The sequence below is a fragment of the Alligator sinensis genome, unplaced genomic scaffold (assembly GCF_000455745.1).
Source record: "Alligator sinensis unplaced genomic scaffold, ASM45574v1 scaffold583_1, whole genome shotgun sequence".
In the NCBI taxonomy this organism is placed as follows: Eukaryota; Metazoa; Chordata; order Crocodylia; family Alligatoridae; genus Alligator; species Alligator sinensis.
The window spans coordinates 2,470,715-2,497,353 of NW_005841983.1; the positions used below are offsets into that span (position 1 = coordinate 2,470,715).

General features: G+C 41.8%; 1 protein-coding gene across 1 annotated transcript in view; it reads right to left on the reverse strand.

Annotated features, from left to right (window-relative positions):
* REPS2 (RALBP1 associated Eps domain containing 2) overlaps positions 1–26,639 on the reverse strand; it is a 169,064-nt gene that overhangs the window by 34,163 nt on the left and 108,262 nt on the right. Inside the window, exons 15-16 of the mRNA XM_025201098.1 lie at positions 7,918–7,979; positions 6,099–6,173 (exon numbers count right to left, since the gene is read on the reverse strand). Of these exons, the coding sequence (XP_025056883.1) occupies positions 6,099–6,173; positions 7,918–7,979 (137 nt within the window). The remainder of the gene's footprint in view (positions 1–6,098; positions 6,174–7,917; positions 7,980–26,639) is intronic.

The following is a 26,639-nucleotide window of genomic DNA, read 5'->3' on the forward strand; positions in this document are numbered from 1 at the left end:
TCAGCAGGTCACTGGTAATACTCTTCTCCTCCTAGGAGTCAGTAACTTTTTAACTTTTCTATTTATATTTAAGATTTTACCTGCATGTGCCATTTTTGTTGGCACATACTAAAACTGTCAGCATAGAGTCAATGAGAAAAATTGATAACCAAGTTTCAAGAAATAAATTATAGTAGAAATCAGCATTAATCCACAAAAGCCAACCATTCTCATAAATGAAATGAGATTGGAAGTAATCTGTTTCTCAGCCAAGATGCACATAGTTTTCTTCTACTTCCATCATCTTCCAAATCCCTCCTTATATAGCATAGGCATAGCTTGAGATAGATAGCGATTTTGGGGCTGGAAGACACTAGACAACGTAATTTATATAAGGACTGCTAGTTCAGGGGGTTTATGCTGCAAAAATTTTGCTGACACTGAATAAAACTTTATAGGGTTATATACTGCCTTCAGTATCAATTCATAATTCTCATTAAGATGAATGTTATAATAAATTTCCTATAGTATGCAGCTACCATCATCAGTTTTTGTAGACCCAAAAACCAACTGTAATAACACATTATTTTTGCTTTCCACAAAAATATAGGTTCAGTCTGAGCTTTGGGGGATCACATTCAGCTCCACTTCAGTGAAAATCGAATCTTATTCATGTGTATCCAAAGTCAGTTCCTATATAAAATTTACATTATTACAAGTCAACTATTTAGACTCTGATCATTTCATCAGGATTCTTACTGCCACTAAATCGCACAGATTTTGCACATGTACACTGATCTTCTAAAGCAGCATGTTTTAGAGAGTCAAGTAAGATTGATTCCATTCCTATTTAGTCCTAATCCTGATCCCTGGACTCTGGACATAATCAGGAGGAGGAAAAATGACAAAATAAGCATATTTATAAAGCTAAGATAATACTACAGGAGAGCTACAAAAAACACCAGTGGTAATGATACCAGATAGTAGCAGTGCAACTATCTAAAAATGGTAATGGAAGGAAAATACTTCAAAATAACTTACTAGACAAATAGATTTTTAGTCTTTGTGAAAATCTACTTCTGTCAAAAGAAGCCTTTCCATCTGTTTTTTGCAGTAACTTAGACAAACCTGGATTGCTTTTTTAAAAACAGAAACACCACATTACTGAACAAAAGGAATACAGCAGACGTAATACCAGTATATTTGGGTTTCAGTAAAATGTGAGAAATACTATTTTACAAAATCTTACTAGAAATTTAACTCAAACTGGTTTCCACAGAAGTACAGAAATGCGGACTGTAAGCTGGATAGAAAGATCATAAACACTAGGTAGTTGTCTATCTAGCGAGCCATCTACAATATTTAAGCACTAATGATATAGATAGATAGATAGATATACACACACACATATTAACGTACAGTCCTTGTGGTACTTGTAATATATTTACTGCTGCAAGGCTGTTTCCTCTGCACTGTGTTGAGCGCTCAGCTGTATGGGTCCCCAAAATGGACTACTATTCCAACATTATGTTCACTAGGATTATTTTCTAATGCAGTGACATTTTAACCTGGGGTTCATTGCAGTTACCACAAGGACACCAAGTTAAAATGTCACTGAATTAGAAAATCCTAGTAAATATAATGTTGGAATAGTAGGCCATTTTGGGGACCTATACAGCTAAGCACTCAACACAGTGCAGAGGAAACAGCCTTGCAACAGTCCTTTGAGGCATGGCTGATAAACCAAATCCTAAAATCCTCCATATAAAGTGAAACGGCCGACAGGGATGTGTGCACACGCACAGAGTGTCGACTGGAATGAGCAACTGGAGTGAGTTCTGAGGAAGAAGCCCAGCTGCCGCTTCCCTGGGAACAGGCTCATTCTAAGACAACACTGTCTATTCCTTTAGTTCCAAGAGAAGGAAGGGGGAACAGGGCTGGATTAAAGGAAGCCCGCGCCCTAGAGACACCATCATACTTCTGGCACATGCTCTGTAGCTCACAGCTCATGGTTCCACCCCCATGGCACTCATTCGCACCCCTACCTACGGAGTGTAATGATGGCAAAGATCCCCTTCCCACACAGTAAGAATGGCAAAAGGCCTGTTTCTATATCCTAGACCCCTGCTACACATTCAGGCAAAAGCTGGACAGAAACCAGCTACAGAGTTGTTACATTTTCAATCATTGCATTTACAGCTTGTTGGCTCTTTTTATAGTTGACAGTCATTTTTATCCTATGATAATTTTCCTGCACTTGTGGCTGGTCTAAATTTATTGTGCAATTAACCAGTTAATTGTGTGTGATAATTTGCACTTGTGGCTGGTCTTACTTTGCATGTGTGGCCAGTGTAAGTTTATTGCATGATTAACCAGTTAATTGCGTAATATGTAACATGCAGCAGTAGCCCTATAAGCAGCAAGAAGGTTCCCCTGTCTAGCGCCAAAAGTGGCAGCAATGCCCCGGTCTCTGATATTTTATTCCAATTGTCAGGTTGTATCTGCTTTGGTCAGTGCACAGTGCCTGCTATGCTCTTCTCTTCCCGCTACATGTGGAGTCCTCTGCTGGACCCTGAGAGAAGAGACTCTTAGCATCAATGCCCCATGCTTATGCATGGAGCATTCAGAGGTACAGCTTCATTGGACTGTCTGCAGACTTAGGCAGACATTTTGGCATGAGTTATGCTTGGGGAGCACAATTTCATATTCTTCTTCATGATCTCAAAGGCTACAAACTAACATTTATTTACTTTAATGAATGGCAGAATCAGATACAAAAAAAAAAAAATCACAGAATGCCAAGAGCTGGGGATTAAGGAATATGCCTTACTATCGCCCTGACTGAAAATACAGAAGCTTTATGTAATAGACAACAGCGCATTTTCTCAGTGGTCAAAAGGGAAGCAGGACTGCCATGACATTTTGTCAGTCCCATGTTTTATAATGTATATTATACTTACTCATTAGCCCAATTCTTCACAACCATCATTCTGGTGCACATCATTTAGCTCACAGGTCATGAATCTATCCTCATGGCCCTGCACCCAGCTACATTTATGAATGGATCTAGGATTTCAAAACAGGACGAGCCTGGAGATACAACTGGTGCCCTCCTGTGGGTAGACTGCACCATGTCAGCAGCTACTAGAAACTATGTTGAGTCCCAAAGTAGGTATGACTCCCCAGCCCTCCACCCAGTCCAGGGCTCTCCCATAGGGGTTGCCTCTAAGCATACGAGGGGTGGACCCACCTACTGTCACCGCTGTCCCCAGCTGATCCGGGGGCAGGAAGAGCCCCAGAGCTAGTCATGCCCCACTCCAGTCAAGGGCCGTGGTAAACAGCTGCATAGGGTGCCACTTCGGACAGCAATAGCAACTGGCAGACTCCAGGTGTCCTCCACTAGTTGGGAGCAGGGGCTGGAAGTGGGGGCTGTCCATGAATGCTGCCCATCTCCAACCCAGCCTGGCACTCTGCAGAGCTGCTCCCCACATCTGGAGCCCCCAGGCTAGTGCAAAACCTGGGGAAGGGGACAGGGAGAAGGGACTGGCTGGCACCACTGCTGAGCCCAGCACCCAGTGAATGCTCCTGGCTACAGGTTAGCTACTCTGTTGAAGATAGGTACAGTCACAGCACCCCCAGATCCATCCCTGGCTACATCCTGCCCTGCATAGAGTAACAATGGCAAGGATCCCCTTCTCTTCCCAGGAGGTGACAATGGCTGTGCTTTAAGAAAGTAAATGCAACAAGGAGGGCCAGATGCAAGCTCAGTGTGATGAGTTTGTGGTATAACTGGAAATATTAGGCAGGCAAGGTTCTTTGAGTAGATGTGGTCTTGTGGGATGCATGGTCATGCTTGAAGATAGGCTGCAGATACAGGCGGACCTACACAGGCTTGCAAGTTGTGCAGACCAGAACCAGATGAAGTTCAACGTTGAGAAATGTAAAGTGCTCCACCTGGGGACGAACAATCCTCTGCACACCTACAGGCTTGGCAATGCCAACCTGACCAGTACCACAAGTGAAAAGGACCCCGTGAAATAATAGACCACAGTATGAATATGAGCTGGCACTGTGACACTGTAGCCAGTAGGGCCAACAATACCCTGGGGCATGCATCAATCGATGCATCTACAGCAAAATCAAAGAAGTGATTCTCCCACTCTACTCAGCATTGGTGAGACCGCAGCTGGAGTACTGCATCCAGTTCTGGGTGCTGCACTTTAACAAGGATGTGGTAAAGCTTGAGGATGTCCAGAGAAGGGTCACTTGTATGATCAGAGACTTGCATGGCAAGCCTGAAAAAAAAAAGGCTGAGAGGGGACTTGCTAGCAGGTTACCACTAAATGAGACCATTTCAGGCTCAACATTAGGAAAAATTACTTTACAACTAGGGTGTCCAGACTGTGGAATAAGCTCCCTCGAGAGGTGGTGCAATCGCCTACCCTGGAAATCTTCAAGAGGAGACAGGACAGTCACCTTGCTGGAGTCACCTGACCCCCAGTTGTCTTTCCTGCCTCGTGCAGGGGGCTGAACCCAATAATCTTCTGAGGTCCCTTCCAGCCCCTTACAATCTATGAATCTATGCGATATCTTTTATTATACCAGGGTTTTTCAACCTTTTTTAATAAGTGTACCCCCAGGAGGTGGGGTGACAAGTGGCCAGATGTGAAGCGAGGGGGGTGGGGGGCAGCAGCCAGATGCGGAGCCGGGGGTGCGGGGGTTGAGTGGCTAGACACTGAGCAGGGGCATGGCGAGCGGCGGAGAGGCCCTGCTCCTGCGAGGCAGTGGCACAGGGTGGCGGCACTTTGTCCCCGCCCACCCCCACATAACCCCTGGGACCTTTCAAAGTACCCACAGGGGTATGTGCACCCTGGTTGACAACCCCTGTATTCAGCCAACTGAGTAGTTGGAAAAATTTCTTGGCAAGCTTTTGGGTGCCGTCCTTTCTGCCTATGTCCTTAGACCAACACAGCTACAACCAAAAACCGACCAACCTGGAAATATTTAATATAGTGAATAATGTTACCAATAACTACGGTTTCAAGAACACACCGAGTTTGATTGCGTAGAAGAATCTGGCAGGAAGAGTATGATGTCTCACAAAAAAAAAATTGTAATGAACATGACAAAGCATGGGACCAAGACTAATGCTCCAGTTGTACTTTGTCATCGATTAAACTCGCACAGAAGCTTCCACCCAATTAAAACAACTTCTACCCTATCACATCTTGTGGACCTACAACGGCCTGTAGAGCCTAATAAACACTTTAACTTCACTCTAAATACTCAACCTACCCTGGCTCTGATTGCAGTTTTCTGTGGGTGACTGGGTCTCACAATAAATTGTTTCCCTCTCCTCCTCCATCAATGGATTTCCAATGCAGTTCCAAAATACAGCACACCATAAACATGCACGAATGGTGCAGAGCAACCTTAAATACTTGGGGTACACTTTAACCCCCAAACTACTTTTGTGATTCACTGTGCTTAGCCACATGCATCTATTGAAATGGCAAAGAAATAAAAAGGATTTAACAGCATTGTAAAAAGTGAATTAAAATTGAAACTTAAAAAGAACAAGATTAGTAGTAAAAACAGGAAAAAGCTGAGTGCATCATGCCAGAACAATTATTTTTCTTCAGTTCTTCTTAATCCTGCCTCTATTTTGAAAACAGATCAGTTACTCTTGAACATATTCATGCTCTTTACATCAAGGGCCCCATTTGGGTAATGTAATCTATATGCTTATGATAGCTGTGCATGCTATACTTAATGGCCAGCTAAACTGAATTATGAACCCCATCAACTATCTCTCTCTCTCTCTCTCTCTCTCTCTATATATATATATAAAACTTGATCATTTAAAGGCATGTTTTGATGACAAGGGCACATAAGACATATGGCAGATTACAGTTTGTGTGGTCTAAAATACTATTTCAATTGTTTTTCAGTTCAAAGCTAAAAAAGTGTTTTTAAAAGAAATAAACATATATTAAAAATACTTCTCCAGAATTATGTACAAAAAATTGATTTATTTTTCAGAAAGACTGTTGTGCTGAAATAGAAGAGAAGGTTGGATCTTTCTGTGGGACTCCCATATTTAAAATGCTAAAACATACCTGTTCCGGTACTCTGAAGTCTACGTAGCTAGATTTGGGTTGGGTGGCTGGTTCAGTATTTGCAACAAGAGGGACCTAATGGACATGAATATACGTATTACTCTCCCATCACCTCATTGAGGGACTAAAATCTACCTTAAACAGAGAAAAAAAATCCCAAAATTCTTGCGTGTAGCACTGATTTTTGTCATCAAATAATAGGTTTTGTTTTGCTTCTTTGCTTTCCAGAAAACAATGATGAAGATTTGCATGTGAAAGGATACAGTAGAGCTGGAGTGGCTTATGACAGCAATAAGGCAGACAAAGAAGCAATGATTCAGAGTTGGAGGAGATGCAATAAGGAGACATTGCTCAGAGGAGGTTGAGAAAAAGGAATGATCTGATGACAATGCTAAAGTGCACATGGCTAAGTTTGTAGCTGGGTCAATGGAAGTGTGTAGGTAGAAAGCAGCAGCCTATACCATCCTCACAAACTGAATATTTTTGCCAACTCCAAACCCAGCTGAAAAGAGAATTGCTGTTTATGAAGCACTCAGTTCTCCCTTTCAGGAACAAGTGCCCGGGTATAGTGTTAGGCAAGATGTGCTTGACTTCTTACATCTGACCTCGAACTCAAGTCCTGATTGCTCATGGATATTAAAGGTGTCTTGGTATTTTCTGTTTGAGAGGTGGGCTGATCACTTGATAACGGTCAGGGCATCAGTTTCAACTCTCAGTATAAAAGACTAATACACAGTACAAATTGCCAGCTATGGCCAGCTGCAGTCAAGAACATAAATACATAAGACATCTATACAGACATTTTTGTGGAAAGAGATTAAAAAAGGTAGAAAAAGATGGACGTTAAGATGCAACAGTTATGACAGGTCTTGTCGAGCCATGTGGCCTTTGTGTATTTATCATTCCTTATGAAGGAAGAAGAACTCATCTATAGTACATTACTTGGGATTATTGTTCATGATTAGATCCATTTGCTTTACACAATGAATGTGTGCTGTTCTGATGAAATAAGTATGCCACTAAATCACAGCATGCCACTCAATAATGTAGCTAATGTGGGATTTATTTCCTTTTAGTATGACTATTTCACACTGATAGGTGACATGTTCTATGATATGCAGCTGCTCCTTGCACTGCTACCTTGACAGCATTTATAGCTTGAGAAGCAAGAGAATGGCATTTATAGCTTGAGAAGCAAGTGAATTAAACCGCTGCCTTCCAGCCAAGGAAGACTGTCACCAGGCTTTTCATTTATGATTTTGTCTACATTGTGTATCCTGGCTCCACAAAGAAAAGGAGTTTGAAACAGCCAATAATTTGACATTATCTAGTAATCATTCAAAAACAAAAAAGTGTGGAGAATTTTGCAGATATGCAATGGCTTTGTAATAAGCATAAGCAGGATATGAAAAAGCCCACTATTGTATTATTATCACCATATTTTCTCACGTGCAATGTGCCCCCAAATAATATGTGCACCTTGTTTTTGAAAGGCAGAATGAAGGGAAAAAACCCTTTCTTTGAAAATACAGGTAAGTAGTAGTAACTGAGTAGAACTTTTACAACAAGTGGAAAAACAAAGTGTACACAGCCAGCAGGGAGGGCCTCACATGTAGTCCTACAGTGTTACTTTCACTTTCTTGGTCAGAGGCAGAAATTATTACCATATTTCCTCACTTATAATGCACACCCCAATTTCCAGCAGCTTAATTTGGGGGGAGAAGGATGTGCATAGTATGTGACAAAACATGGCATCAGTAGTATCTAAAGAAGAAATAATGCACAATACATATACACAATTCCAAAATTTTGTACATACCTGTGATACAAAAGGCCGAGGTGGCAGGGCAGGTGGTGGTGGTAACCAGCCTGATCTAACAGCTGAAATGAGAGAGAAACAAATTAAAGTTACTGAAATCTGATCCTAGACTATTTCTCTGATGACTGTCAGTGAAAAGGTTTCATTCAACTTTTTAATAATGACATTCAGCTTGGTTTTTACTGAAGTTACATTCGAGCAGCTTGTTTGCAACTCTTCCTTCTACACCTTCCATTCTTAAAAACAAATGAACAGATTCAATTGTTATAAAAAACGTATGCTACAGTAAAAATTAAAGATAAGAGTCAGCCAGATACAGAAGTCACTATTAAAACAATGTGACGTTAGTTGGGGGTTTAAGTCTACTCCATTCCTAGAACTCTGTTCTTCATCATTAACATTCTTGCCTTTAAAGAAAAGTAATGCTTTAAACATCTAACATAGACATTAGAGTTCACTCAAGATAAAACGCACTATGACAAAGCACAAGCTGGGAAGAAAACATCTGCCATGGAATTAGAAGGACAGATACTTAAATGAACCACACAGAGATCAATTTTAGGGGTTTTCTTTATTGTTTTGGTGTATTTTGAGAAAAAAAATACAGGCCCTAATAGGCAGTTTTAGTAATACAACATAATATAATAAAATGTAGCCTTTAATTCTGATCCAACAAAATGAGACAGTAATTGCCATGTGGGCTATCCATTATACTTCTCAATCTGGCTCCAGTTAAATGCATGAAACACATCAGAGGCTAGAACTGCAGGGAAGATGAGGCTTTCTAAAGGCAGCTATGAAGAGGAGGACTAGATTAACACATAGATATCAAGTGCGATTGATAGATGTTTTTAGTGAGTTACCCTTCCAGAGGCCCCCTGCTACAAAGCCATCCCGGCACTTGCGTTTGAAAAGATGCAAGTCAGCCAATCTCAGATTTGTTTTTATTTGCAAAGAATAAAATCTATCACTAAACCAATGCATTGAAAAAATATGGCCCTTTTACCACAATAGTGATAAACAAGTATTTACATACACACATTGCTTATTTTTATGCATCTTCTAAAAGGTTACATAGATCATTATAAGTCTTGTTACAGCACAGCCAGGAAAATTATTAGCAAGCTCCATCTGAAAATTTCCATATGCTTTCTTTAATACAAACCTATTCATTTACTTTTAAAAAGATATAAAATACTAAGGGCACTAAGAAATGAATGTAAGAATTCACAGGAAAAGTACTGAATACAGCTCTATTGGCTATAAACAGCTCCAAAGAGGTATGTAACACAAAAAATATATAAAATGAAAGGCCTATCCCTTAGATAACGAAGGAAACCGTATGTCACTTCAGACAGTGCCAAGTAGGAATGCAGAAGTACTGAATGTTAGGTTAACTGCTGAAGCCACTATTATATCTGCAGGTGGTATATACCCAGCACTTAACCATATTTATTCTAGGCTACGTTACTAGTACCTTTTACCCTATGTTTAGTTATTTTGGAGGAAGCCATACATCATACTCATAAGATTTCCATCCCTCATCAGCCATCTCAGCCATTTGATTAGTCTTAAAATGGTAGCCCAGAGGGTGAGAAACTGACCCCCAGTTCCAAACTCCTGATCATTATGCTGATTTTTGAGTGCCAGCAGTCTGCTGCAACTGCAGATTCATAACTGAATTTGAACCAGACAATGCCTCCTCTCTGAAGTACTGTCTAGGTCTGACACAAAAGATTACAATTCCAGATGAATACATAGAAACATACAGAAGAAGGCCTGGAAAGGACCCCTAGAGGACATCTAGTCCAACCCCCTGCCTGAGCCAGGATCATTCATTCCTATCCAAACCATCCTACTCAAACCATAATCTAAACTCTATGTAAAGCGTAGTGTCAAACTTGACACAACACAGACCTTACATCCTAACCTGTCACAAGTAAAGCAGCCAATAATGTTCTGCTTCTATGAAATGTTGTCGCTATATACTCAAGAGATCCTGGGTAGAGGGGCCATGCCCCCTGCTACAGAGGAATGCAAAAACCCCCACAGCCTGGACCAATCTGACCATGGGTTAAAATTATTTTCTGACCCCAAATATAGCCATCAGTTTGATCCTGAATGGAGGGCCAAGACACTCTAGCCAGGAACCTCTGGCTCTGCTCCCAGTAGGAGCACTGGCACATCCCAGTCAAAGTCCCCAGCCTTAGCTGTAGCCTACACCCAGTTCCTGAGGATGGCTTAAATACACCCTGACATGTAGCAGAAAGGGGCCTGGGGAGGGGTGGGGGAGCAGGGGCAACTAGCAGAGCCCAGAAGCATGGGAAATACTGATTGCAGAACATAGGCATAGCTATGCCTAGATCATCCCAGACCAGTGGCTGTGCAATCTTTTCTTGAACACCTCCAGTGACAGAGAGTCCACAACTTTTCTAACAGTGAAGAGTTTTTCCAGACATGGAATCTAAACTTATTTTGCTTTAACTTCAAGCCATTGGTCCATGTCTTACTTTCTGCAACAAGAGAGAAAAGGTGCTTTCCCTCTTCTTGATGGCAACTCTTCAAGTATAAAGACTGCTGCCGTGTCCCCCACTTTTTCCACAAGCTGAACATGTCTAGCTCCTTCAGTCTCACCTCATATGACTTACTTTCCAAGCCCTTTATCATCTCTGGACCCTCTCTGATTTTTCCATGTCCTTTTTAAAATGGCTGCACACAGTAGTCTAGATGAGGCCTAACCACGGGCAAGCCACGTCTTGCCCCTAATGCTTCTGTTGACGCAGCCCAAAACCACATTCTGTTGATGCAGCCGCACATTCACTTTTTGTGCGGATGCATCACACTGCAGACTCATATGGAGTCTGTGATCTACCAAGACTCACAAGTCCTTTTCCATAGTGCTGCTATCCAGCCAGGTGTCACCCATTTTATATTTGTGTTTTTGATTATTCCTCCCAAGGCATAGCACTTTGCATTTGTCTGCACTGAACTTCATCCTGTTAGCTCTAGCTGAACTTTCTAATCTTTCAAGATCCTTCTGAATTGCACTGGTATCTTCCAACATGTTCACAATCCTTCCCAGTTTCATGGCATCTGCAAACTCACTCAAAAAACTTTCTATGCCACCATCCAAACTGTTAATAAACAATTTAGGTCACAGTCAAAAGAGAACCAAAGTTTCCTCATTCCTAGTTCAGTGCTCTACTGGATACTGGTCTGCATAGAGTGCTGAGAAGTCAGACTGCTCATATCACAAAAGCAAGAGTAGAGAAGCCTATGCACCCTTCCTCACAAAATCAGCCCTCCAGATCGGGGTATGCAGCTTAGGTGGGGAGGATGATTTCTCTTTGTTGGAGTAAAAGCATATAAGAATAGAATTATACAGACACAGCTCTCTAATGGCTGTCAAAATGGCTGCGACTGCTGTGTGGCCTAGCAGGCAGGAGGGGCAGAGTCCAGTGTTAACACTTTCACAGCCACTAAGCAATCTGCAGTAGCTACTGGCTGAACACTGTAGCTTGTACCCAAAGCAGCAACTGACCTGGCCAAAGATAAGTGAGCTGCTACATACAGTCCATAGTACTGCATCTACCCAAACCAGACAACACTCAGACAATCCCCTGAGAGTCAGGGGAGGGGGGTAAGTGGCAGGGCTAATGAAATTGAAAGTGTATCCTAAAATGACTTCCAAGTCCTAATCCTGAATCACCACAATCCACTCAAAATGTTCTCCATGATGTTCCTAAAATTTTTCTTTATCCTGAAACTCACTGCATCTTATTTCAGCCTTTGTAATATGCCATATTTGCAAATTTAGTATTAAACAAGTCAGATATTTAAAAGCCATGTAGTTGACCCAGTTTCCTCTTTTTTAATCCTGCAAATTCTAACTTAAGCTTTTCATGAAATATTCATAAAATTCCCCACTGTTTCCAAACATCTTTGGCCTGTTGTTAGAAAGAAATTGTGCTTATGTTAGCACAATTGCCAGACAAGATTTTAGCGACAGCTGACTTTTGAGGAATAAAAACAACTACAGTATAACAAACACACACTTTTTCTTCTAAACGGGCCATGAAAAATAGTGCTCACGGCAGGTGATCCATTCTTGAACCTTCTCTGCTGTCAATCCCTTAACAAAAGAACTTGCCATAAAACACAAACATTTTTTTTTGTCTATCTCAGCAGATGTCTTATAATTGTAGATGACTCTGGAAGGTCTGCGTTTCTTGGAAACTGTTCTACACAAGGCTTGTCAGTGTTTGGCTTTGTCTGTTAAAATGGTATTGTTCTGGGGGCTCTGGAAATAAACAGAAATACAGCAAATGATTCATTACTACAGTGAAAATAAATCTCAAGCTGCTTTCATAGGAAACAGTTCAAGTACATGGAGAAGTAACCCTTCCTCCAGGCTGCTCTGAGGATGCTAGTTCACACACTGGGAGCATAGCTGACCCTACCCATAAGTGTATTGCCCTTCCTCCTCTATGTTCCCTTGGCAGTATCACAACCCAAGGGTGTGATTTTTTGTTTGTGTGTGCTTCAGCACTGCTAAATTATTTTCCCGCCGTTTGTAGCTTTCTTTGCAGGGTGCATTTCTTTGTTTCAGCACAGAAATGCACGTTGCAAGGAGTTCCCGCCATTTGTATTTAAATTCGTGCCCCACTATTGGTCAGTTCTAAATTATTCCTATGTGGCGGCTAGCGATTGGCTTGCTGGCCGTATAAGAGGCTTGAGTGGTTTCTGCCCAAATCGGAGAACTTTGAGCACACTGCAAAGTGCCTCTAAGGAGATTTGACTTGCGGCTAGCTGATCGATAGACTGATCACCTATCGATTCTTCTCCCCGTCGCCGAACGATCCCTCGACGTACCCTTCCCTGCGCGCAAAAGTTCCACGGAGCCTCGACAACTTCGTGTGAGTGAATCAGAGTTCTGTCCGAGTCCTAAAACTAGGATTTAAGCGAAGTATTCCTGGAAATGTTCCAGCCTACACCGTGACCATCTTCGGTGTAAGTAAATAATCTTAAACAACCATTACGCGTCCGTGTCTAATTCTAGCGCGCCGCCTGCCTTCCCCGACCCGGCGTGTCCGGGCTGCTGGCCACAGCCCGCGGTGCGCAAAAGGGCCTCGGATCGTTCCCGGCCCGCACAGGCAGCAGTTGGGTTGAAATGGCCGTTGGATCTGCATAATCATGGATCCACTAACTCTATTATCCCAGGCACCTATCTCTGGCCCATGGCCAGGTTTTCCCTCCTCCATACTTTAGAAGTGTCTCTGTGAATTAAGGCAAAGTGAGCCAGCATACAGCAAAGCTATGCAGTATGGAAAAGCAGCAAGGAGATGAACCTGGACTTACACCCAAGGAAAAGAACACCTTTTGTGCCTTTGACAGAGCTATTGAGTCCACATATATTCTTCATAAATGGAGGAGGACGACAAAAATTGCATACACAGAATAGCTTGGGGATATCAATGAGAGAAGCTCAACTGCCTCGAGTATTCGGGTGTTTGTATCACAGCAAATGAAATGTTCAGAGTGAAAGTATTTTTAAGGCCTGGATTGCTCTCACAAAAAGAGTGATAGTGCTTTCATTACAAACTCATCGCTCTGCACTTAGTATGTTTACACTTCCTGGTGAACTATCAGTATGGCAGTCATCCAAGGCTATTTCTTAGCCTCATTCTGGCAATCAAAAAGGTCGACTAATGCCAACAGGATGCTAAACTAGATAAAGTAAGTTCTCCAGTCTGAAAGCTAGATTAACACTTAAATCTACACCCTGAGAACTGGCCATTACACACATACTGTGTGAGGTCTTATCATTCTGGCCTTCACAAGCATAAGATATATTATACCACTAGCTTGAGGGAATTTAAACATATGCATCTTCAGCACATTCTTAGGTACAGCCAAAAGAAAAAATAAAATTCTTTGCACCAATTTATTCTCACTCAATTTATTTTCTACTTGTTAACAAGTTTTCAGGGCACTCAGAGTGACTCTTCTTAACTGTATTTCCATGTCATCAGTTCTTTGCACAAAACTTGTGGTGTCCTGCTAGTTTTCCCTGGGCACTCTCCTCCATCAGAAGAGCTGCAAGAATCACAGGGCATTCAGTAGTGGCAGCTGGGATCCAGGCTGACCACTACTGATAGTGAAAAATCAGCTCCCTTGCTGGACAGCAGTGGCTAACATCAGTCACAGCTACAGTGGGAACTGCAGTATAGAAAGGGCTCGGGTGCTTTGACATGAATCTGGGAGTCTTTAGGCTTGTGTTTATGCTTCATAAAGAGGCTGTTCTCCCCACTCATGCCACCCATAGGGTAGTATGAATAAACACTTCCATGGTTCAGATGAAAACCTCTTCATTTAACCTGTTTACGCTGTTTCACTTAGCAGGGCATACTTAAGAATTCATTTAACCAGAGACAGAATACAACACTATAGGCTGGTGGCCTGGGTAGTCTTTTGAGATAAGAAATATTGGGCCTGGATCAGATCTGATACAAGACCTTCCACATGCCAGGAGAGAGTCCTAATAACAGGCTAGAGTTTAATTCTCTCATTCTCTCTGACTGAGTGAATACTTAAATAAGCCATGGAAATTAGAGCAGTATGAAAAGGAAGAATTGAGAGCTAACTACCCTTGAGTACTTTATAGGCTGGGGGTTAGGGTACTCTCATGGGAGGTGGGAGATATCAGAGACAAATGATTGGGGAGATATCAGCCACAAATGATTGGACACAAAAAAATTACACCCAGCTCTTACTACATATAGCAATGGTACCCAAAACTATCACACCTTGTAAAGTGAACAGACACAGACAAAGAATAGCATTCCACTAACTACTGTACTTTCAAACTAGTAAGCTCGATGGGAATTTGCATGCTAAAACCCAATATACATATTTTTTAAAATTTATAGGTAAAAGTTCTGTTAGCTTGAGACATACTTGTAAAAATGATCACTTTTTTCTCCCCTCCCTCTTGCCTCACCGTAACATACATTGATACCTTCCAGGCTCAAAGCATTTTGCAATCCTGCACAAAATCAGCCAGACTGCTGATAAGACTATTCACTATGAATACGTTCTCCAGAAACAAAGGGGTCATCAAGTTTTCATAGAAGTCTTAAAAAATAATTCAGGTGTACTCTATCCTTGTAAATCTTTAATAATAAATCTTTTAATCATAATCCCTCCATCACTTCCTTCCTTCCTATATTACTCAAGAAAAAATAAAAAGAAAAGTGAGACCTGGATTTCTCCAGGTCTCACTTCCCTTTTTATTAGAGGAATTGTATTAGAGGAATACAAGCAATAATAATTCAATGATAAAGTCCATTTTAACTTTATTTCTATGGTGTCAACCAAACAAGTCAGCATTAACACTTATGTTCATTAGAATGCAACAGATACAATATTCCAGAAAGCACAGTGAAAATTTCAACTGCCTAAATAGGAAAAAAGGCTCCCATTTAAAATCATTCATTAGAATTGAAACTAGAGAGACGCCTATATTACGTAGGCAACAGATCTGCATTACTAGGGGCTGTTTTTTCCGGGGTGTGTGTGTGCAAGTAGGTGTATGTGAACTGTCCAGCCTGAGCACATCAGGGTCTTAAGCAGGGCTTTGGGACATTACCTGGAAGTAAGTATATACACATAGTCCTCCTCTGAATATAGGAGTCAGAGTTCAAGAGAACCCAAGTGACGGTCCCACTATACTGAGAAGATTCTCTGTGCCTGGCAAAATCAAACTCTAGATGGTCAAACAGATCTTTTCCATCCCTACTTTTGAGCTTCTATGAGTAATGCTCAAAGCTATGGATATGGATTTAATTTATCTTCATTCTGTGCTGGGCAGTCACTATCCATTTCACTCAACATTTAAGAGCAGCCAGGTGAGCTACATCCACTTATTCTTTACTGAATTAAACTGTTGTAATGCACTATTTTGTGGGGTGCCATAAGCAATTGTTATTAATAACTGTATTTCATACTCTTACTAATAAATAAGAGGACTATCATTATCTATGCTAAAACTCTTGAAAACTTTAGCATGATGTTTATTACATTCCCTTGCGGCTCCATTTCTTTTTGGTTTTATGTACCATCCATCACTACTCCATTATGTTAGGAAGGAGTTAATGCTGTCGGACTGAAAAGGGTCTTCTTGCTTATCTAACCTAAATGTAATACATGACTCTGACATTTAACACTTTATTCCTCATCCAGAATCCAACCATGTGATATGAACCTGCACTGTTATTGACATAAAGGCTCTTGATAGAGACATATACAATGCATATACTGATCACACATATTATCATTTGTATTGCATTAGCGTCCAAAAATAAACGAAGCCCTTCCCAAGTATAAAGGAAGACAATACCTGCTATAAAGCATTCACATTTCAATGGGCCTGAATTTGCAAACACCTTAAGCAAGTGTACACAAAGCTACACAGATGACAGGAAAATTATTCACTAACGTATTTTATGCATCAGACCCTAAATGACAAATCAAGAACAAGCAAGCATACAGGACAAAAGATCCTTATGCTGAGGCATACCCCTCATTCAACAGTCCTTATTTTTAAATCTCATACATGCATAATTATTTTAGTCTATTTTATAATATTATACTTTCATGTACATATACACAAATAGAAGGTGAACCCCCCACAATCGTCATGAGGCAAAAAGGCCCTCATCTTATAACTGCAAACAACAAAAATCTCACTAAAATACACTATCAATAAACTGCTGCCAAATGCAGCTTGTGCTCAGCAATGGAAACCAACCATGAAATTAAGCCAACACTTAGCATGACTATAAAACACATGGCCCACACTGGCTAAACATGCTGATGGGAACCTTTTTTTTATTACAAATATCATTAAAAACACGGTTATCACACTGCACTTACAAAACTTCACATATTGAGCATCCTTGTTTTACCAAGACTTCTTATCACAAAACAACTACGTATCAAAACCGTACAACTACATATATTAAACCTTTAAACAACATGCATCAATTTCCCACAAAAAACCCTTGCAGAACTCTATTTCTTTATATATAACCCCATGAAAATCAATTAACCTCCCTCTAAAAAACCCCCCTAAAAAACCTATTACCGCAGTAACCACCTGAAATTCTCCACCTCTTCTATCAGTTCTCTCTGTTGGTGCAGCGAAATTAGTGGTCCAGTCATTTTCCCTCCACTTCTCCACCTCCTCTTCTCCGATCTCTACCTTGCCCAAACTGATGTAGTATTTCAGTTCACGCAGTCCTACCTTCAAGCACTCTCTTTCAGTGAAAGCCAACCCCTTAAAACCCAGAGGTTTCCTACTTCCAAAAATTGGTTTTAACGCTTGCTAACAGTGCCCTTAATATTGATTCCTCAGGCCCCTTTGGTATGAGCCCATACAATACCATCTTGTGTGTTAAAGACTGGCTTATTTTTGTAACACTCAAAAAATGATGTACCCCTTCCCACACAACCTTTGCATATGTACACTCCCAAAACAGATGTCCCCCCATTTCTTCATCCCTGCACCTCTCCCTTGGACACTTGGCTGTTTTCACCAAGCTCCATCTATGTTATATCTCCTGTACAGGCAAGATATTTCATATGATCAGCCAAGCTAGATCAGCATGCTCTCCTCTCTGTTGTGTGGCAGGTACTTCCCTTCACGCTTTTTTCCACTTGTCCTTCTGTAAGGTGCACCACCGATGCCATCCTGTCTCTTTTTCTTACAATTGTTGTCAGCCTCTTGAAATCCTTTAAGACCTCCAGCCCCACATCTCCTATATTGTACATCCCAATAAAACTTTCCATTCTTATGCAATGAACAGAGGGTTGCCACACCCATGGCTTATTCCAAGAGCTTCCATACATTTCCCATCTTCTCAGACCTGCCAAAAATCAGCTAAAGCATGCTGCTGTCCCTTCCCCTTCTGTTGCTGCTTTACACACTGCATTTGTGTAGTTTGTGTTAACTAACAATCCTATGTCCAGCATCCCCCATTTCCCCATCTTTCTTTCCATTCTGGCTAGCCTTTTTCTTTTTGCTTTCCAAAAGAATACGTATAATTCCTTTTGTACTTTCATTAACTGCCATCAAGACAGTAGAAACACAGTTCTGGTGTACAAAATCAGCAGCAGCAGCACACCTTAACTGCCATCACTTTTCCAGCAAAGGACAGTGTACTTCCCATCCACAACCATAATACTTATTGTACCTTTGCTGTCACCTTTCCCATGTTTAATTTCCTTTCCCTTCTGCTTCAATTGTGATCCCTAAAGCTTTAATCTATCCCACCACTACTTGTAGTCCAAACTTCTCTAGGTCCCTTCAGTTTCCCACTCCCATTAGAGTGCTTTTCATTTTAATTTAGCCCTACTCACTTCACCATATTCCACTGTATGTTTTAATACTCTTTCGATTTAGTACCTCTACTAAATCCATCCCTACCCATGGCCAGAATTTCTTGTAAAGTCCACAGGTAGTATATCTGATCCTGGAGAGTCGTCGTCTTCTTTCTTTTTTTTTTCCTTTTCTTTCTTTCTTTTTTTTTTTTTTACAAGTTTTTAAGCTCCTCCATTTCCTTTAAACTTATCTTTTCTTCCATCCTTCTGTATCTCCTCTTCCTCTACTTTTTCTTCAATCTCTTCCAAGAAATTCTTCGTTTTTCTTTCTGTTTCCTTCTTCTGATATAGTTCTTCATAGAATGTCCTTGTCACTTCCAGCACCTCCTCCTGCTTTTCCCTGCAGGCCCCACCTTCTATGCGCACTGCTTTTAGCTCTTTTTTCACATTCTTCACTCTAGGCAAAAAGTATCGGGACCACTCGTGTTCTTCCTGTGTGGGCCGGGCGCAAGCCGGGCCCTTTTTTGTGCTCTGCGCGGGCTGTGGCCAGCAGCCCGGGCACGCGGGGTCGGAGAGGGCGTGCGTCAAGCTAGAATTAGGCACAGACTCGTAGCGGTAGATTTAAAGATTGTTTACTTACACCGGAGATGGTTGCGGTGCAGGCTGGAAAACTTGCTTGAGTTGCGGTTACAGACAAAAACAACACGAACGATCACGTGGAGTTTGCTAGGCTCCACGGAAACAGAGCTCCGGATGCCCTGGACAAGCGCGCCACCAAAATAGAAACTTCGTAGATACGTCTTATAAAATTTATCGCTCGAAGACGGGAAGAGGTGGGCGATGGATCAGGTTGCCAAACTCCTCTGAATCTCACACAGGGTCTCTATTACCCTGCCGTGTACCCAGAGTCCCCACGAGATGGATGTGGAGTCCTCTTCGGCTTAGGCGGAAACTGCTCAAGCCTCTTATACAGATAACAGGCCAATCGTTAGCTGCCACGTGGGAATAATTTAGAACTAGCCAATAGCGGGGAACCAATTTGCATGCGGGTGGCGGGAACTCCTTTGCACCGTGCATTTCTCTTGCAACTTGAGCAATGCACTCTGCAAAGGAAGCCACAAATTGGCGGGAAACTCTTCCTTGCACTGGGGTTCTCCTCTGCAGCAGAAACTCTACCGTGCAACGAAGCTGTAATTTGGCGGGGATAATTCTAGTGCCGAAGCACACACAAAATCATACCTTTGGGTTATGACACTTCCACCCACACTGCTTGTGCTAAATATATTTTTTCTTTTCTCTTACTGTTAAACTACCTTTCCAGATCCTGCTTTGTCTCCTCCAGTTCCTCTCATACTTGCCTCCCTTCTGCAGATTCCTTAAGCAGCCTCTGCATCCTTCTTTGCAGCTCTCTCTGTTCTTTAGTTCTTTTCCCCGCATTTCTTCGGCCTGCTTTCTTGAAAAATTCTTTTGTCCTCTTTTTCACCATCATCAACCATTCTTTGGTACTCTTAAAATATTTCTTCAGTGTTTTCCACCTCTCATACTGTTTTGTGTATGCTTGACACACCTCCGCAGGTTGGTCTCAGGCAGTTGTCTTCCACATTCCCTTTCCTCTTACAGGGCTCTTACAAAGACTTATTTCCACCTTCAAGATCCACTGTTTGCTAAATACCATGCTTAAGTTTCTTTTTTTTCCTTCTTATCTCTATTTCTTTGGATACAAACACAAAGTCAATTCTTGATTGCTTCTTTCTACTGGGGTCCGCTCTAGTGGAGGCTTTCTCCCCTGCCCACACATTTATCAGTGACTCTTCTTACATTATTTGTGTTACCAATCTGGAAGAACTGTCTAATGTTCCAGCTCCTCCTTCCCCTGTTTTGTCAACTGCTTCTATTACACAATTGAAAACCCCCACTATTATCCGCGGTCTCCCTCCGACTGCATATACTGCTAGTTTTGGAAGCAGAGCCTTCCTCTTCTAACACTCTGGTGGTGCATATACATTTAAATTCCTAAGTCTGTTCCTCCAACTGACATCATCATTTGTTGTAGCTTGCCACTGATGATATTTTCCACTCTGGGTTTCTGAAAAGTATTGCTACACCTGCTGCTTTGTTATAATTTGTCCCCAACTACCAAGATGGCCCCCATTTCCACCTTTTCTCAAAGTATTTATACTCCCTCTCCTCCAATATACCACACTCTTGTAGGCAGGTTATGTCTGCTTTTACTTGTTTTAACACTGGTTCAATCTTTTCCCATCTTTTCTTTGTTAAGACAGGTTTGCTCAGTGCCTCATCTGCATATACATTTCTGGAGCATCCTAGGACTTGCGAGAACACCTGGTTCCAGTCATGAGTTAGCACTAATTTGCACATGGATCCTTTGTGGGGGTATCTGGAGTATACACACAACTGAGCAGTGCTGAGCTGTGGGGTCACCATGGAGGGCAGGGCCACACTAATCTTATGGACTAGACTGAGAGGAGGCACAACAGAGGGATTCTGGGTAAACTGTAAGCAATGTTGTGGTTCATGGCTTGAAGTGATGTTGACTCTGGTGCAGTCCAGCCCAGTGAACTATATGGTAAATCATGAGCCTTTTGGCTTTGGGCTAAAAAGTTTACATTAGATATAAGTAGGTGTTACAGTGTTGATCAAAAGTGTGTTTATGGAGTACCTGTGCTAAAATATGCAACAGTTGCAAAAAGGTAATATGCATCGATTCTGGATGAACTACGTGTATGGGTACTATATGCAAATTGCTACAGCCATGTTTAATTTCAAGGTTATTGTTTTCAAATTTGCTCCTCACTTTCATGTGCTCAGGGAGAGCAGAGTTTGACAGTAAAGAGAGGAGGATGGGGCTGCCAGGGAAAAAACTTGGGGGAGGGGGAAACAGAGAGTAAAGGGGCTACTTGAATCTCAGATTTATTTTACCTGCTATAGCAGTGGGAAGGGGACAAATTCAATGCAACCTCCAGTAATTAGATTCTATACATGGAAAATTATAGCAAATTTATACATTTTCCATATACAGAATCTAATTACTGGGGGGTTATCTCATATATCAGAATTGTCTTCTATTCAAGTAAATACAGTATTATAATTTCATTGCAAATCATGTCTATTTTCTGAACATCTCTGCTTTTTTAGCTTATCCTATTTTCTAATTTTTAAAATGGCAAGCTGATTTGCTTTTTTACCTCCATTATGTACCACATGGAGATACGCTCCCCTCTGTGACCCCAACAGAATCAAGATGCCAGAGCTTTTCCAGCTGGGGCTGCCCTTAGAGCAGTGGTTCTCAACCTTTTTCGGACTGGGACCCATTTGCCAAGATCAATGGCTTGCCCGACCCACATCCCCTGACCCTGCTGGTGCCTGACCCACAATCCCCTGCTCCCCCGGGCCATGCTGGGGCCCCTCACTCCTGACTTGCAGTCTCCTGTCCCACCCAAGCCCTGCCAGCAGGTCCCTCCAGCTGCCCCTGATCTGCTTAGGTCAGAGTGCAAGCAGTGAGTGCTGCCCCGGTCCTGCCCCCTGAGCAGTGAGCGTGGGCCCCTGTGTGCATGGGCACTGGCCCCGTGCTGATGGCCCAGGCACGCAGCTCCCTGCCACAAAGGACTGCCCGCACTCCCTTCCCCAGTTGAACGGCCAAGCGCCTTTCCCCCCCACTCTCCTGCCCTGCCGCAGCCCCGCACCCAGCCACCTTTCCCAGCGCTGGCAGGCACACATACACGCACCCTCAGCCCTCCAGACACTCCCCTGGACCTCCAACTCCTGCTCCCCATACACTTACCTGTGTCCAGCAGCTTGGGCTGCTCCCACGACTTGGCCTCACTGTATGCTGCCCACCTGTGTCTGTGCACGCAGATGCACATGTGCCCACTGCCTCCAATTGTCCCAAGCAGCCCCTTGCAGAAGGCTGCCTGCCAGCAAAGGGAAACCTGCGCTTTTGCATGTTTTTCTGGGTCTTGCTCGTGACCCTTTCAAATATTCTTGAGACCCTCTTTGGGTCGCAACCCACCGGTTGAGAAACACTGCGTCAGAGTGTCACATGAGGATGTTGAAGAAGCATAGAAAGGTAGTAAATATGGTTGTATTAAAATTTCTATAGTCAACACTTCAGGGCATGTTTAGCTTATAGCTGAGCATGAACAGTGAGAAATCCACATCTATGGCCCAGCCCTGGCTCCAATCATCATCTCCCAGTCCTGCCCACTACTTATCTCCCTTTTCATGCATTTATAGCCCTGCAGAAACCTCCCCATAAGAAGGCAACTAATTTCCTTTTCCACAGAGGAGCTCATCTAAGAAAATTCTTTGCTTAGATTGTAAATAGTTTCAAGAGGGACCATTTTTCCATTGCATGTGCCTCACACCTACCATAGTATTCAAATCCCAGCTTTTTTTCATTCCCACTCCCGCCCCAGCAGAATTGCATAAGTCCCTTCTGGCAAAACAGTCAGCAGTATATCTAGTTGGCCCTTCATTTGGCATATGTAAGCATCCCTGATAGTAGTAACTCAATGCACTTTCAGCATTCAAAGGTGTGTCTGAGGTTCAAGACATGACAAATGTATCTAATTATGCAAACAAGACCAAAGCCTGGAGTTCAAAGTAAAGATAGTGCAAACTTTCTGAGTGGATGCAGGGAGGGAAAGGCAAAGCCATTCCATGTCTGAGCTCCAGAGGCATTTCACCGACCAATTGGATACTCAGTGTCAGTGGACCTCCCACTGCAACTAGGAGATGCATAACACAGCAGTAAACAGATCAGGACTGATTCAGCCTCATGCTAAATGTGCCGATTTAAACTCTGTGCGACATGTTTATAGGAAAGAATAAACAAATGGCATAGAGACAGAGTGAAACAGTACCAGTGGGGTCTAGCAGTGACCTGACCCTTATCTCTCTTGTGCTCCTTTTTCAGATGCGCACCATACCAGGTGGCAACACTTTCTTGTCCAGCAGCTTTTAAAAGAATGGAAGATGTAAGTAGATAGGACAAAGCCAAGTGCAATTAGGAAAATAAAATCCATTCTAGAAAACATTGTATGTTTCTGATAAAGGAGTAGCAGGTTTCCATCTTACTAAGAAAACATGGTGTTCAATTTACTCACAGGGAGGGAAAGGAACAAGAAAAATGCTGTGTCCATGGCTGGAACTGACAGCTTTGAAGAAGTGAGTCTAAATTACACTGAGAGCTTGCCCATGAATGAAATGGTGCCTGCATTGCACATTCCCTGAAAACAAGAATATCCTCAGTGGGACATGTGTTGCAAAAGTAAAAGGGCAACTGAAACTACCAGTCACAAACTCATTTGTAAATACTTATGTGGCTGTTTTGATGAATGATAAAAGAAGCTTTTAAATCTGTGATTATATAGTCTTCACTGCTTCCATATAATCAGGAAACTAGACTGATTATGGCAACTACAGTATTTGGCCAAAGCAGTTTTTATTCCCAAAACAAATAACCTTTATTGCAAAAAAAAGTTTTGATTAAAAAAATGTTGCAATGCAAAATTGAAAATGAACAGTAAATAAAATACATTGCAGCCTATTTTCTTTTTTAAATTACATTTCAAAGGTAACCATAGTGCTATAGCATGTATTGGAATCTTACAATAACTTAAAAAAACAGAAATGTTTGCCCAGGCTGAGACTAAGAAATAGACTCTTGGCCAAAAAATGTTGAGTAGAGACTTGCCAGCAGATAGTTGGGATAGGTTTCCTTCCTCCCCAACTCCTCAACAATCATGGAGCCTGAAAAAGTTTACAAGAACACTTTTATCCATGTCAATCTGCACTATTTTTAATATTTTCCTTCCAAATCTAAGTCCACTAAGAGAATCCAAAGTAGTGTGCAACTTCACAAGAGCAAGAAGCCACTCTATCTACTGGGTATCTTTACCAGTGCTGCAATACGCTTCTTCCTGTAGGTTATTTCAGGAGTCCAAGCAGAAACATGGCAGACTTCTAAAGATGTGAAGACGATCCTGGTGAATCCCTTTTTAATTCAGACCCACCGCTTTTCCCAAGCAGACATTACTTCTGCTTCAGGTTAAAATTATTAGCAGGAACACCAACATTCCTCCTTAAACCACCACAAACTACTCTTCAGAAACCATTTGAAAGCAGGAAAATTCTTTTTCACTACTCCTTACCCCAACTGGCCGTTGGAAAAGTTATGACAAAAAAAAGTTCCCATACAGCTCCAAAGCAAGAATATTTTCTCCATATTGTCTCCCCTCCCCTCTCCTATGAACCTGAAAAACAAGACTTCACATGATAAGGTGACTAAGTCACCCTTGGAACATTTTACACAGATCTTGGAAAATAAAGGACTTAAAAGAAAAAGCCCAACCAAAAATGTATATACATGTATTTTTATAGCCTAGCACAAGCAAACTGAAGGATTGGCTTCCTTGTCTTGAGGAAGCAGAGGCTGAGTGCTAAGGAATATATATATATACACACATATATATACATACATATATATATACACACACATGCACACACGCACACTGTAAATTTTTTTATATACATATATAAAATATTTTACATATATTTAATTATATATCATATATCACATATGATATATAATATATAACAACATGATAATGTAACTAATATACTATATAATATACTATATAGTATATTATATATCATATATATTAGAATATACATTTATATAAATATGTAATATAAAATATATATATTTAAAGCTTGCTAAGAATTTTTTTTTCCAACTATTTAAGTTGGTCTAATAAAATATATCAGATTCACCCAAAGAACCTTGTTTGCCTATGTCCTCAGGCAAACACGGCTAGAACCTACACCCCTGTAAGGAATATATATACACACACTAAAAAATTACCTGAGGAATCTAGCTGTAAGCATTCTTTTTTTGTCAAATTGTAAGGCAAAGGAGACAATGATCTCATTAAAAAAACTGTAAAGCTTCATACTGGGATTTTTGAGTCGAAGCAAGGTCTTCCATTATGTAAAACAAGGTCTTCCTTTATGTATTAGCTGTACTTCGAGAGAGTGAAGCTATCTACCGGGTCATGCATGAAGGCACATTTTCAAATGTAGCTATTCCTAATCAGTTGTGGTTCAAATGTTAAGGGCTGATTTTCAAATATGCTGAGCACTGACAAGAACAACATTATGTTTTGGGGGTTGCGGTGTGTCAGGAATGTTTTCTAGTGTTTTGTCGTATATGGCATGTGTGGTCTCCCTGCAAAGCCAATGTTATTCTGCATACATTTATGATACTGCATAGATTATATTATCACTGTATAGATTATGTTATGCTGTATGCTCTATGTATATCGTTACAATTTTGTATATGGTTCAACCAAGGGACTGAGGGAAGCATCATCCCTCCCAGACACAGGCAAAAGGAAACATCATTGAGTTGGGCATCCCAAGGCACTGTCTGTCTGTAATGGAGAAATCAGCTCCCGATAGCAAAGGCATCTGAGAGGAATGGTCAATCAAGCCAGAGGAATGCCAGGTAGCCAGAAACTTCTGAGTATTCTGGTGACTCATTATTAGAATAATTTTGATAGGGAGCCTCCGAGGATTTTTACGGTCTAGCTAGGATAATTTTTAGGATCTAGTTAGGATAAAATAAAAAAAGTCTTTGACTCTCAGGCTTTGGGAGTTCAATGACCATAGTAGCCAGGACTGTCAGAATCATCAGGAAGGCTGATCTCCAAATACGCTGGCACACTGACAGGTCTCTCAGGATGGCTGAGCTATGACTAGATAAAAGGAAAAGAAACTGCTTGTTTTACTTTTCTGTCTCCAAACCTGCAGTGAATTTTTGCTTGTAAATTCTGTAATAAATCTTTTTGTTGTTTGTCTCCTTAATGGAGGAGGGGCAAGCTGAAGTGCTCTGGGTCAAGATACAAGGGGGTCGTGGGGAGAGGGATTTAACAGTGGGGGTCTGCTACAGACCCCCCAACCAAGGGGAATTTTTGGGCCAGCTTGCAGAGGCACTTAAGGCAAGGGATGTAGTTGTCATGGGTGATCTAAATTACCCGGACATCTGCTGGGAGGAGCAGTCAGCCAGGTCGGACCGTTCCAGGAGGTTCCTGGCCAAGATACAGGACCTCTACTTAACCCAAGAGGTGCACAGTCCCACCAGAGGAAATGCCCTGTTGGACCTGGTCCTGGCCACAGGCGATGATCTGGTAAGGGGGCTCCAGGTCCTTGACCACCTGGTTGATAGTGATCATCGCTTGCTGGAATTCATCATCCAGCGCAGGGTGTCAAGGGCTTGCAGCAAGGCGGTAGCCCTAGACTTCAAGAGGGCCAACTTCAAC